At 45.3% G+C, this 15,128-nt stretch overlaps 1 protein-coding gene across 1 annotated transcript; it reads right to left on the bottom strand.

The window, feature by feature from the left end:
• Positions 1-4,927: 4,927 nt before the first annotated feature.
• Positions 4,928-7,551, bottom strand: LOC117042271 (oocyte zinc finger protein XlCOF6-like; the record flags this gene model as incomplete). Its single annotated transcript, XM_033141803.1, has 1 exon — positions 4,928-7,551. A coding segment is annotated over one exon (2,130 nt), but the record flags the coding sequence as incomplete, so codon positions are not given.
• Positions 7,552-15,128: the final 7,577 nt, after the last annotated feature.

Here is a 15,128-nt window from a genome sequence, read left to right as displayed (position 1 = left end):
AGTAATCTAATGTCAGTTGATTGTTTACTAAAGGCTGGGTTTAAGGTTCATTTTGAAAACAACAGCTGTGTTATCAAAAAGAATGGTGAGATTCTTGGCACTGCTAAACCAGAAGATGGTCTGTTCATACTTAAAGCTGGTTCTTCAATTGCAGCAGTGGTCAGTAATTCTCAACCTGTGTTTAGTAACAAAGCTTTGCATAACAACTGTTTACATTTGCTGCATAGGAAACTGGGCCACGCTGGATGGAAAAGTGTTTTAAAAATGCCTGAGTTAGCTGATGGATGCAAGCTAGAGAGTTGTAATAAGTATTTGGACTGCAATGTATGTAAGAAAATAAAAATTTGCAGTGTCATTTCCCAGAAGTGATAGAGTAAGTGACACGCCACTACAGCTTGTTCACATGGATGTAATTGGTCCATTTGCTGTTAGCAGGGGCGGAGCATGTTTTTCTCTAACAATTGTGGATGATGCAACACGTTTTTCTTGGGCCTATCCCATGAAACACAAGGGAGATGTATTTACCAAAGTTAAAAGCTGGATAGCATCAGTGGAGAGGTTTTTTTCTCTCAAGGTGAAAAGAATTCAGAGCGATTGAGGTGGTGAATTCATGTCTAATGCTTTCAGAGATTGGTTGCAGAAATGTGGTATTGGGCATCAGAAAAGTAATGTTTTTAGTCCACAGGAGAATGGGATTGCAGAACGAAAAAATAGATTGTTACAGGACATGATGCATTCAATGTTGGAGGATGCTGGGTTGCCTATGTCTTATTGGGCTGAAAGCATGTTAACTTCGTGTTATCTTCAGAATAGGCTGTTCCATCAGACAATTGGTACTACTCCTTATTTCAAATTGTTTGGAAAGAAACCCAAAATAAATCATTTGCATGTATTTGGTTCAAAAGCGTGGGTACAAATTCCCAAACAGATGAGAAAGAAAGGGGAGCCTAAATCTAAGCAGTTAATTTTTGTAGGCTACCAGGAGTTTGCAAAAGGTTATAGATTTGCTGAAGGAGCAAGTGGAATTGTGATATCCAGAAATGCCACATTTTGTGAACACGTTGGCTGGGAGAAATTGCATGCTAACACAGAAGTCTGGTTAGATTCTTCCCAGAGGCTTGACGACAGTAAAAAAGAGACTCAGAGTTCAGAGTCTGTGGGGGAGAAAAGTCCTGGGTTGTTATCTCCAAAGCAAGAGGCAGATCAGTCTTTGCCTGTTTCTAAGCAACAGCATGGGGGGGCGAACGTCTGAGGGGGAAAGTGAAACGGAGGAAACTTTTACTGCTAGGTCGCAGCGTGAAAACAAAGGAGTGCCTCCAGATCGTTATTCCTCTAATACAGCCAAGGTGTGTAATGTAATGTTAGAACCTCAAAGTTTCCAGGAAGTTTTGGCATTGCCACAACAACAGGCAGATTTATGGAAACAAACCATGAATGAAGAAATGGCATCTCTAAATGAGCATGAAGTGTTTACACCAGTGGCAACACCTAAGGGAGTGAAGGTTTTTGGGTGCAAGTGGGTGTACAAACTTAAACCTTTAGTTACAGGACACAAATACAAAGCTCGATTAGTAGTGCAAGGTTTCTCTCAAAAACCTGCTTTAGACTTTGATGAAACTTTTGCACCTGCGGCTAAAAGTGAGAGTGTCAGGTTACTGCTAGCCATAGCAGTGAAGCGAAAGCTTAAGGTCAACCATTTTGACATACAAACGGCATATTTACATGCACCTTTGACTGAAGACATTTATCTGGCTGAGCCACCCGGGTATGAGACGGGTAACAGAGTGTTAAAACTAAATAAAGCTCTCTATGGTCTTCGGCAGGCCACAAGATCTTGGAATAAATGTTTACATGAAGCTTTGATTTCATTCAAATTTCAACAAAGTGTAGCTGACAATTGTGTCTATGTGCGTGGAACTGGTGACAAACAAGAGTATTGTCTGGTGCATGTTGATGATTTGTTACCAGGGCCGTCTTAAGCTTATCTGGCGCCATGGTGCAAGGATCCCTCCGGCGCCCCCCCCCCCAGGCGTGGTGGCACGGCATGACGGAGGCAGACGAGGGCAAAGTACAGGGAAGAAATGGCATGAGCCACAATGTATTGAGATTCATGTATCTTTGGGCATTAGCCCAAAGGACACCTCCATCTGCACACCCCCATACAGCATAACGCAACAAAGCCCACCCAGCAATCGAGGTTTTCTTAAGGTAGCCTTGGCTTTGGAGCTATTGGCAAAAGTACACCGTGTTCCTTGGGTCTGCACAGCCAGGTGCAACCTAGTACCAACTGCCTGCCCCCCCAATCCTACCCACATTGTTGCGTCCATATAAAGGTACAACAGTGGTGCCAGAAGCCAATGCACTGGTAAAGAAACCGGCAGAAAAAGTAAGAGAAAAAGGAAAGTGGTATTACTGGCAGTTTTCCAGTGGAAGCGGATCACATGGTTTTGATCTCGGGTCCATGGGGGGGGGGGTCAGCAGTCTGAGGGTACACCTGAGTGAAATAGGTAGCTGGGACTGGGAGAGCTCGTATCTGGGGGTTGCCGAGGTTGGAGACCACCAGTTCTGCAGAAGTGATCACAGGCATGACTCTTTTGCTGCTGGGGGGGTGTCCAAGAGCAGAGGGGGCCCGTCCAGGGGCAGGAAGCCCAACTTTGGGGATTCTCAACATGGCTGAGCCTTCTCCAAAGGGCCACAAAGGAACAAGCAGAGCTTCAAAAACAAGTGATGGTGGCAATAACTGTTCTTATTTTGAGAGATCCTGAGAGGTAGCTTGGAAAATGTACACTTAGCCATTTAAAAAAAACTGCCAATGGCTTGCTTCTCAGGGGTCAAGCCCCAATGCAACATAAAAAAACACACAAATCCATCCTTCAAAGAAAAAGAAACCTGGAAGAAACGGCTTGCAGTATTGACGTTTGGTATTGGAGGAATGGCTCATGCAGACCCCAATTTCTCTCTTTTCATCAAAGTCTGTTTCCAGAACCTTTCTTTGCTAGGGGAGCGAGCCACAGGGTGGCCAAGCAGGCTCCCCCCCCCACACTTCCTCCTCCTCCAAACCGATGAATGACCCCAGCTCTCGGCTTCAAAAATAAATAAATAAATAAATAAATGATGCATGCTTAGCGCGGAGAATAATAATAAAAAAGACACACCAACTTTGCACTAGCCCTCTTTCCAAAAACATAAAAGTAAAGTGTTATAAGAATTTATGGGAATATTACCCCTTAAATGGGTCCGATTCCGGGTGGAATCCTGAACCTCAGCGGGATGTTGTTTGTGAACCCCTGCTGCTGTGGGAATAAAAGCCGCCTGACAGGATTTTATGCTGGGGCTGAGCAAGAGCCCCGCTCGCCGGCGGAGGACTCCCTGCGCCCCCAGTGGCAGCTTCGGGCACTGCAGGGCTCTCTCCAAGCTCTGTTCAGCTCGGCTCTTCCCTGGAGTCCAGGTCTACTCGAACTCAACCCGGACTCCCAACCAGGGGCCCTCTGGAGCTTGGCGCCCTGGTGCAATGCGCCACTTGCGCCACAGGGTAGAGACGGGTCTGTTTGTTACACGAGTAAGTCAGACAAACAAACCAAAGTATTTGGAGCACAACTATCTAAAAGGTTCAAAGTGAAGGATCTGGGTTCAATTAGGTCTTATCTAGGTCTGGAAGTGTGCTGGGCAAAGGATGGGAGTTGTTTAATCAGTCAGCAGAGCAAAATTAAACAGCTTCTGGCTACCTATAATATGCAAGACTGTAAAGGATCGGCTATTCCAAGTCCCTACACACAGATGAAAGCCCTATGTTTGAACATCCGGAATTATACCAGTCAGCAATTGGAAGTCTAATGTTTCTGAGTCAGTAGTCTAGACCCGATATCAGTTATGCAGTAGGCATACTTAGCAGGCAGGTATCTAAGCCATCGCTTAATGCCTGGAAAGCAGTGAAATTTTTGCTAAGGTATCTCAAACAAACAATTGGCCATGTGTTACAACTTAGTTCTGCAGATGAACTGTTACATTGTTATTCAGATAGCGATTGGGGGAATTTGCCAGATCGCAAATCTGTTACAGGTTTGGTCATTATGTTTGGAGGAGCTTTAATTAGCTGGAAGTCAAGAAAACAGAGCATAGTGTTTCTTCGACAGAAGCCGAATTTGCGTCTTTGAGTGAGTTATGTACTGAGTTGACATATTTCAAACAATTGTTAACAGATCTGAATGTAAACTGTGAAAAGCCAATACAAGTTTGCATTGACAATCAAGCGTGCATTACCTTAAGTAATACTGAAAGTTTTAAGTCACGTTCAAAACATGTATCAGTGAAATACCAGAATGTAAGATGCAGTGTACAGAACAATTTAATTTCATGTATCTATGTACCAAGTGATCAAAATGTTGCAGATGTGTTAACAAAGCCATTGAACAAGGTTAAGAACAAACAAATGTGTAAAAGTTTAGGTCTACTTGATGAAGTGAGTTAAAAGAACTCTGCATATGCACAGGAGTTAATTGCTTCGGTGAAAGCTGTGAGGGGTGTTAGAGATTTCAAAGTGCCTACGTGCAGAAAGTCAGCTTATCACCTTCTGTAGCAATTACCAGTCAGCTTTGTAGCAATTACCAGTTGGCAGAAAGCCAAGATCTGCTCTCTCTCCAGACCCTTAGCAACGGCCTGTGATTGGTCAATGAGTTCCTAAAGAATGAGCACTGTGTGAGAGCTGGTGTGTGGTGTAGTTGTTGGTTGTTAGTGGTGTACTGAAGATAGAGAGAGAGAGACAGAGAGGAGAGATTTTATGTTTTGTTTCTTTTATTTGTAAAGTCTGTACATAGTAACTTATGGATACTAGTTGCTTCAATAAATACTGTACATAGTTATCCAAGTGAGTTGCTGAGTTCCTGCATTGTGCTGTCCAGTTAATGCTCTACAGCCAGAAGCTTCAAGAAAACCTGCGGTTAACTCTGCTGTGTCCAGGACTACGTTATATTCCTGACACTAAATCTTAAGAATTATGCTTACTATTGTAAAATATTACCTTCATTACTTTAAATACATGTCTAGACAACGTTACATACAAACAACAAAGGCTCACATACACTGCATGCATTTAAGATTGATTTCCTGTTATGGATGTGAAAGAAAGTGTCAACTTGGAGAGAAACAGGTTCTACACTCTAAAAAGTGTTCCATAATAACCAAAGCAGATTCCACACTCCTTCTATTTAAACCTTTTCTCTTCTTTGAGATAATTGATGGCTCATAGTTTACCCCCTTACACCTCCTACCCCTCAAGAGTTTTTTTGACGGTTTGTAAGACTTCCACTAGAACTGAACCTCTGTCCACTTCCCTGGCACTTACAAGGTTTCTCCCCTGCATGAGTCTGTTGATGTTTTGTAAGAATTCCTCTTGTACAGAAGCTCTTCCCACACTCCATACTTTTAAATGGTTTCTCCCGTGTGAGTCCGTTGATGTAGTCTTAGTGTTCCACTAGTAGTGAAGTTCATTCCACACTCCGTACATTTATATGGTTTCTCCCCTGTGTGAGTCCGTTGATGAATTTTTAGTGTTCCACTCTGACTGAAGCTCTTTCCACACTCCATACATTTAAATGGTTTCTCACCTGTGTGAGTCCGTAGATGAATTCTTAGTGTTCCACTTTCACTGAAGCTCTTTCCACACTCCATGCATTTAAATGGTTTCTCTCTTGTGTGAGTCCGTTGATGAATTCTAAGGTCTCCACTTTGACTGAAGCTCTTCCCACACTCCATACATTTAAATGGTTTCTCCCCTGTGTGAGTCTCTTGATGAATTCTATGGTTTCCACTTTGACTGAAGCTCTTCCCACACTCCATACATTTAAATGGTTTCTCCCCTGTGTGAGTTCGTTGATGAATTCTATGGGTTCCACTTTTACTGAAGTTCTTCCCACACTCCATGCATTTAAATGGTTTCTCCCCCGTGTGAGTCCGTTGATGAATTCTATGGTCTCCACTTTGACTGAAGCTCTTTCCACACTCCATACATTTAAATGGTTTCTCTCCTGTATGAGTCCGTTGATGTTTTCTAAGTGCTCCACTATTAGTGAAGCTCTTTCCACACTCGATGCATTTAAATGGTTTCTCCCCCGTGTGAGTCCGTTGATGAATTCTTAGTGTTCCACTATAAGTGAAGCTCTTTCCACACTCCATGCATTTAAATGGTTTCTCTCCTGTGTGAGTCCGTTGATGTTTTCTAAGGTGTCCACTATCAGTGAAGCTCTTTCCACATTCCATGCATTTAAATGGTTTCTCTCCCGTATGAGTCCGTTGATGAATTCTTAATGTTCGACTCTCATTGAAGCTCTTTCCACACTCCATGCATTTAAATGGTTTCTCCCCCGTGTGAGTCCGTTGATGAATTCTATGGGTTCCACTTTTACTGAAGTTCTTCCCACACTCCATGCATTTAAATGGTTTCTCACCCGTGTGAGTTCGTTGATGAATTCTAAGGTCTCCACTCTGACTGAAGCTCTTTCCACACTCCATGCATTTAAATGGTTTCTCCCCCGTGTGAGTCCGTTGATGATTTTTTAGTGTTCCACTCTGACTGAAGCTCTTTCCACACTCCATACATTTAAATGGTTTCTCCCCTGTGTGAGTCCGTTGATGAATTCTTAGTGTTCCACTTTCACTGAAGCTCTTTCCACACTCCATGCATTTAAATGGTTTCTCTCCTGTGTGAGTCCGTTGATGAATTCTAAGGTCTCCACTTTGACTGAAGCTCTTCCCACACTCTATACATTTAAATGGTTTCTCCCCTGTGTGAGTTCGTTGATGAATTCTAAGGTCTCCACTCTGACTGAAGCTCTTTCCACACTCCATGCATTTAAATGGTTTCTCTCCTGTGTGAGTCCGTTGATGAATTCTAAGGTCTCCACTTTGACTGAAGCTCTTCCCACACTCCATACATTTAAATGGTTTCTCCCCTGTGTGAGTCCGTTGATGTGTTCTAAGGTTTCCACTCTCAGTGAAGCTCTTTTCACACTCCATGCATTTAAATGGTTTCTCCCCCGTGTGAGTGCGTTGATGAATTCTTAGTTTTCGACTCTCATTGAAGCTCTTTCCACACTCCATGCATTTAAATGGTTTCTCACCCATGTGAGATCGTTGATGAATTCTAAGTTCTCCACTCTGAATGAAGCTCTTTCCACACTCCATACATTTAAATGGTTTCTCCCCCGTGTGAGTCCGTTGATGTCGGCTTAGTGTTCCATTATTAGTGAAGCTCTTTCCACACTCCATGCATTTAAATGGTTTCTCCCCCGTGTGAGTCCGTTGATGAATTCTAAGGTGTTCACTCTGACTGAAGCTCTTTCCACACTCCATGCATTTAAATGGTTTCTCTCCTGTGTGAGTTCGTTGATGTGTTCTAAGGTGTTCACTCTGACTGAAGCTCTTTCCACACTCCATACATTTAAATGGTTTCTCTCCTGTATGAGTCCGTTGATGTTTTCTAAGTGCTCCACTCTGACTGAAGCTCTTTCCACACTCAATACATTTAAATGGTTTCTCTCCTGTGTTAGTCCGTTGATGTTTTGTAATTGTTCCACTGTCAGTGAAGCTCTTTCCACACTCCATACTTTCTAATTGTTTGTTCTTTCTCTTTCCACACTCCATGTATTTATATGGTTTCTTCGTTATTCCCATTGAACATGGCCCCCCAGAATTCTGACTGCCTTCTCCGTTGTCTGCTTCAGAGGGCGAAGGGGGGGAGGAAATCCTATTTGCTTTCTAGGAAGAGAAGAAAGGAATATTACACACATCAATTAGCACCTGGTGTTATTTTAACATCTCGTATATTCTCTCTTGTCCTCCATATGTTCCAATTTTTTAGGAAATGCAAATGTAATAATGTTAAATAATTGTAATGCATCATCAGCCTTTCATAACCCTTAATCAGCCTTAATGAAGCAGCCTTATTGTAGAATACAGTTGAACTATGGGGTTTACTTTTTATAAAAAGCGGTTTCTCACAGGAAAGGGAGCTGCTCTATGTCCATGAACCTGCCCATTATTCATCAGGGTCCTAAGTTCACCTTGAAGTTCTTCATCCTCTGCCCAATAATCGTCCACCCCTTGGGCCACATTTTGTCCCCTTTGACCTCTAGATCTTTAATAATCACCCACACACTCCCTTTGTTCTTAGGAGGTGCATACTGACCATTTTGGGAGACCCATATATAAGTTTATGGTTGGCTGAAGGAGTGCTCAGGCAGGAGAAAACCTCCTGGAATATCAACTTGACCTCTTTGTAATGACTGGAGAAAGGAAGTGAAACCAGTGATGTTTCCGCCTGAGTGTAAAGAAGAAACCAATCTTTACACCAGTTTCATATTCCCTGGCTGTTTTTCTCAGCCACAATCGTGTATTAGGAGCCAGGCATCTTTTGGGATTTCATCCAGACACACCTTTTGTATGGGGAGCAGCAGAAGAAAGCAGGGCGGGGGATGGGGAAGAAGAAGAAGAGTTTGGATTTGATATCCCGCTTTATCACTACCCGAAGGAGTCTCAAAGCGGCTCACATTCTCCTTTCCCTTCCTCCCCCACAACAAACACTCTGTGAGGTGAGTGGGGCTGAGAGACTTCAAAGAAGTGTGACTAGCCCAAGGTCACCCAGCAGCTGCATGTGGAGGAGCGGAGACATGAACCCGGTTCACCAGATTACGAGTGTACCGCTCTTAACCACTACACCACACTGGGGACAGCTGTGGTGCTGCAAGTTGGTGGACTCACTGTAGGTTCCTAAATAAGCAGATTTGGGGGTGAATGATTTCCTTTAAAAATCTCTTCCCTAGGCCCCGGCATGGCGTTCTATGCTGCTGAGTGTGGACACCTTGGATTATAGTCTTAAAGTCTCAAGAACTGTTAAGATCCAGTTCCACCAACTCCCAAGTAACACTGAGCCCCAAGAGGAACCTTCTATGCTGAGTTGTGGCATCCCTGGCCCTCCAGTTGTGGTTGGACACAAAGTACCATCATCCCAAGGAAAGATGGCATATGGCCAAGGAAGATGGGAGTCTTATCTGGTGGGACACACTTTTCCCATTTCCTCCTCCCTTGAAAACACTGAATATCTTTATTTATTTTCCTCCTTCTTCCGTGATCTCCAACATCTTCCTAATGCAGTCCAACCAACCGCACACATTCCCAAATCACCCTGCACCATTGACTTCCAGAGGCTGCTGTCTTGTGTCTAGGACACTGGCAATGGGACAGGGCCTTCCACTGGATGAGAAGAAGAGTTTGGATTTGATATCCCGCTTTTCACTACCCGAAGGAGTCTCAAAGCGGCTAACATTCTCCTTTCCCTTCCTCCCCCACAACAAACACTCTGTGAGGTGAGTGGGGCTGAGAGACTTCAGAGAAGTGTGACTAGCCCAAGGTCACCCAGCAGCTGCATGTGGAGGAGCGTAGACACGAACCCGGTTCCCCAGATTACGAGTCTGCCGCTCTTAACCACTACACCAGAGAGGATTGAGGGTTAAATCAAGGCAGGCCAAATGGCACTCAGCTCAATCCCCTCCTTGCCCCTCTCTGCACCTGCTACCAGAGGGGGCTGCCTCAGTCTCCCTCATGGTGGAGCAGGCCCTAAGAACAGCCTTCCCTCCAAAATACAGGAAACAAGACAAAGAAGGCCTTGGAGTGTTACCCTAATCAGGAACATAATGATAATGGTCGGTTGTATGTCGCTTTGGGCTGCCCTGGGCAAGAGGAAGAAACTAATATGTTCAATAAATAACAACAATTGAAATTGTAATAATAATAATAATAATAATAATAATAATAATAATAATAATGCAGGCTGTGGGGGGAGGGGAAGGCCACCAATTCAATAGCAATCTTCCCAATCTCTTATATATCCATCTGGAGGGGCCTTGGGAGATGAGCAAGGAGGGGGGAGAGGAGGGAGACGGGGGACGGGTCTCACCTCCTTTCCGGGGATTCCTGCCAGGGGGAACCTAGAACTCGCAGAGGGGCCTGGGTTCAAGTCTCAGCCCTTCCACGGAAGGGGAGGGGGAGCATTTCCCTACTTCCCTGTCGTCATCCCCCCTCACCCCAAATCCTTCCCTGCTGATTCAGGGGGAGTAAAAGCACACCCTTATCCCCCTTCCCCCTACCCTAAATTTTCCTCCCCATACACACACACACACACACACACACACAAATATATAACCTCTTCTTCCTTCCCTCCTTAGTGAGCTCTGCTTCCTAGAGAGAGGAAGTTTGGGGAGGGAAGGGAGTTGCTCTTGGCACTGCTACTACTTAGGGGTCTAAAACAGATCAATGACAATATTATCATTTGACCCAGAGGTTTTTTTAATTTAACAACAATTTTACAGTTACAGGTGGGTAGCCGTGTTGGTCTGCCATAGTCGAAACAAAATAGTAAATTCTTTCCAGTTGGCCACCTCATGAGAAGGGAAGACTCCCTGGAAAAGACCCTGATGTTGGGAAAGATGGAGGGCACAAGGAGAAGGGGACGACAGAGGATGAGATGGTTGGACAGTGTTCTCGAAGCTACTAACAGGAGTTTGGCCAAAGTGCGAGAGGCAGTGAAGGATAGGCGTGCCTGGCGTGCTCTGGTCCATGGGGCCATGAAGAGTCGGACACGACTGAACGACTGAACAACAACAACAGCACCTTAGAGACCAACTGAGTTTGTTCTTGGTATGAGCTTTCGTGTGCATGCACACTTCTTCAGATACACTGAAACAGAAGTCACCAGATCCTTAAATATAGTGAGGGAGTGGGGAGGGGTATTACTCAGGGCCCTTCAGCTCTCTATATTGGACAAACAGGCCAAACCCTACGCCAAAGGATAAATGGACATAAATCTGATATCAGGAATCACAAGACAGAGAAACCAGTAGGAGAACACTTCAATCTCCCAGGACATTCTATAAAAGATCTCAAAGTAGCTGTCTTAATACAAAGGAATTTCAGAAATAGACTGGAAAGAGAAGTGGCTGAATTGCAACTAATCACCAAACTTAAAACCATGGAGAGACCTGGTCTGAACAAAGACATTGGATGCTTTTTCCCTTAAGACTAATTGCAGTTGTTAACAGTCGTCAACAGGTTTTCCACACCCATCAGCCAATCACCCATTCCCACCACCCTTCTGAGTAATACCCCTCCCCACTCCCTCACTATATTTAAGGATCTGGTGACTTCTGTTTCAGTGTATCTGAAGAAGTGTGCATGCACACGAAAGCTCATACTGAGAACAAACTCAGTTGGTCTCTAAGGTGCTACTGGAAAGAATTTTCTATTTTGTTTCAACAATTTTACAGTCCTCTGAACATCAAATTTATACCTGACTTCCCCCTCCCCCCCACCCCGGTATCCAAGTTTCTATTTCCCCCCCTTGCATATAATTTACTTTTCTCCATTTAATTTTCAAATATTATTTTCCCCAAATCATACAACTTCTTCATAAATGTCACATCAATCCTGCAAATGTTTTAGGTTCGGGTTTCGGAGAAGAGAACAAAGGAATATGAAATTCATAAATTTCAGTTACCACCTTCTCCTATTTTAACACCTCGAACATTCTCCCACGTCTTCCCCCTGTCGTGGGATCATAGAATGAGAGAGTTGGAAGGGACTCCAGGGGCCATCAAGTCCAACCCCCTGCAATGCAGAAATGTCCATGCCTTCTACTTGTCTGAACAAACTCTGGTTTCTAATGACGTATTCGATCCTCCGAATACCCCCAGGCCATACTTTTCCTCATTCAACCTCTATATATTTATTCATCACCTGTACAGTCCGTTGGGCTTCAGGAGGTCCATACTGACCATTTTGAGAGGCCCAGGTTTGAGTCTTTTTTAGGGACTGTGATATGGGCCTGTCAGAGAACGAGTGACAAGGCTTGGTGCCTGCGGTCAGCTGAAGGAGTGCTCAGGTAGGAGAATGTTCTTGGATCTAGACCTCCACCTGTCAGCCTTGCTGGGGCGAGTGAGTGTTCATTCTTTCTAGAACTAACTGATAGTTTTGAAAGTTCCAGAACACATTTTAGGTTTATACAGCTGTATCGTCCAAGACTGGCTTGAAGTTAGCATCGTGATAACTGGTATGAGCTTTTGTGTCCATGCACACGAAAGCTCATACCAATAACAAACTTAGCTGGTCTCTAAGGTGCTACTGGAAGACATTTTTTTATTTTGTTTTGACTACAGCAGACCAACACGGCTACCTACCTGTATCATGATAAATGTTTCCTAATATTTGAGCTGGCAAAATATTGTGAATCATAATGTGTGTAAGGGCTAGGCAATATCTGGTTTTCAACATCGCAATAATTCACCAGCTAAACACTGTAATGTTATCACCAGCTAAACACCATAATGTTTTCAGCGCCAAAACTCACAATATCAGCAGTGAAACAATGAAATCTACTGCAATGTCTGAAATGAGGATGGAACTATACAGAGGCCAACAGGGCAATGTCCTGGCAACTGCTACTGCTCAGGGGTCTAAACGGATAAATGACAATATTATATATCATCACGCAGTCAGTTTCATCAGCAGGCAAGCCAAAATGCATCCCAAGAAGACTTTTACACCCTCCCATCAGATGTCAAAGAAATAAACAAGTATCTGACGTTTAGAAGACATCTGAAGGGAACCGTGTTTAGGTAAGTTTTTAAGGACTGATGTTTTAATTTATTTTTAATCATTTGTTAGAAGCCGCTCAGAGTGGCTGGGGAAACCCAGCTTCATAGGCAGGGTATACATTAATTATTATTATTATTATTATTATTATTATTATTATTGCCTAGGCTACCAAATGGTGGTATCAGGAAAATCCAAAGTAGGGAGATGAGTCATAGTGAATACAGATAATCTGAGACCGCCAACAATGTCAAAAGGGAGGGGGGGTCAGTGGTGCTGGAAGGGGGGGTCTCTGTCTTGGCTCCTCTCCCTCCCTCCCTTTAACCCTTCCATGGACTCCCTCTCTCCATTTCCCCAGCCAAAAGGGACCCAGCCAGGCGCCCCACGACCCCAGGGATTCCTGCCAGGGGGAAACCGGGCGAATGGGGGCCCTCAGCTCAACCCCCAGGCCTGCTTGGGGATGGGGGGGGGTCCTCATTTCCCTTCCCAAGGGGGTGCAGGGCAGCTGAGCATCTCTCGGCCCCCCAGGAAAGAGAGACGGGAGTCTGGTGATGCTGCTGCCCCGGAGATCTTGCAAGGGAAACCCTGCAGGTGTCGGGTCCCCACTTCCCACCTGGGTCGCATGGATCAGGGCCCCTGTCGGGTGGGCACCAGGGAGGGGGCTTTCTTGGGGGGGGTCTCTTTGCCCTCCCCTCCCCCTCTCATCCCCACCCCCCTTTTCCCAGTCTCCCTCTTGGTCCTCCACCTACCTCGCCCCAGATTACTCCTCTTTCCTTGTGTGCCACAGAAAGGGGTGTTTTTTTCGGGGGGGGGGTGTTTCCTCCCCCGACGCCCCTCCCCCCCTCTTCCGATTCTCCCCTTTTGGCGGCACATTGAGCAGCGACACTTCCGGTTCCTTTTGGGATGCGTGTTCCCCTAGAGCTACGGTGATAGAGCTGCCCCTTCCTGTGTCGGGATGGGAAGAAGACGGGACGGCGCTGCCTTGGGGGCTCCAGGGGGACATGGCCCCCCTCCTTCCTCCTCCCCCCCCCAGCAGGGGGTCGAGATGGCTGCGGGAGGGGCATCAGATCTGGGGGGGGGGTGATCTGGGTGTGTGGGGAGAGAAGGACGTGGCTTTCAATCTACGAACAGGGAGGTTGGGAGGGGAGAGGATGGGGGGAGCAAGGAAGGACCCCCCACCCAAGAGTGGGGGAGGGGCTGACCCAGGGATGCAAAGGGGGGGTCCCTCCCCTCCCCCCCACCCGCCCCGGTCCTCCGTGAAGGCCAGAGATGGACCCAGCAGTGTGTGTGTGTTCCCTTATTTCATGTGAGCTGCTTGGAGGACAGCGTCGGTTCAAAGGCAAGATTGAAATACAATGTTTTTCCCCATTCCTGATGTTGGGAAAGATGGAGGGCACAAGGAGAAGGGGACGACAGAGGATGAGATGGTTGGACAGTGTTCTCGAAGCTACTAAAATGGGTTTGGCCAAACTGCGGGAGGCAGTGAAGGATAGGCGTGCCTGGCGGGCTCTGGTCCATGGGGTCACGAAGAGTCGGACACGACTGAACGACTGAACAACAACAAGTAATGCAATAACTTTTATGAATTATTATTCATTCATTAGTCATAAAGAAGGAAAGTGAAACAACCAGGGGGGAGGAATAGATATACAGTTTAAATTGCTGCGTTGGCACTTTGCGATAAATAAGTGGGTTTTGCGTTGCAGTTTGGGTCCTCGGTCTCTACAAGGTTCGCCATCACTGCCCTCGGATCATGTCCAGTTGCCAAGGAGGAGGGAGGCTTTCCACCCTCAGGGCCCAAAGTGGCTCCTGCTGGTGGATTTGGTGGAAGTTGACCCTTAGCCCTCTTGGTTGGGGACCTGCCCGAACCTCCTTCCACACATTATACTCATTCAATCAATAGAATTTATTCGACCTTCAGTCAGAAAACAAATCAAAATCGAAAATTCTTTCTAGTAGCACCTTAGAGACCAACTGAGTTTGTTCCTGGTATGAGCTTTCGTGTGCATGCACACTTCTTCAGATACACTGAAACAGAAGTCACCAGATCCTTAAATATAGTGGGGGAGTGGGGAGGGGTATTACTCAGAAGGGTGGTGGGAATGGGTGATAGGCTGATAAGTGTGGAAAACCTGTTGACGACTCTAAACGGCTGCAATTAGTCTTGCAGGGAAAGGCAAGGGGTGAGATGGCTAAAGATGGCTTTGTTATGTATAATGAGATAAGAATCCAATGTCTTTGTTCAAACCAGGTTTCTCCATGGTTTTAAGTTTGGTGATTAGTTGCAATTCAGCCACTTCTCTTTCCAGTCTATTTCTGAAATTTCTTTGTATTAAGACAGCTACTTTGAGATCTTTTATAGAATGTCCTGGGAGATTGAAGTGTTCTCCTACTGGTTTCTCTGTCTTGTGATTCCTGATATCAGATTTATGTCCATTTATCCTTTGGCGTAGGGTTTGGCCTGTTTGTCCAATATAGAGAGCTGAAGG

The sequence above is a fragment of the Lacerta agilis genome, chromosome 2 (genome assembly GCF_009819535.1).
Source record: "Lacerta agilis isolate rLacAgi1 chromosome 2, rLacAgi1.pri, whole genome shotgun sequence".
Classification (NCBI taxonomy): Eukaryota; Metazoa; Chordata; class Lepidosauria; order Squamata; family Lacertidae; genus Lacerta; species Lacerta agilis.
The sequence above is the reverse complement of the archived record's forward strand: the minus strand, read 5'-3'. Positions and strand labels throughout refer to the sequence as shown.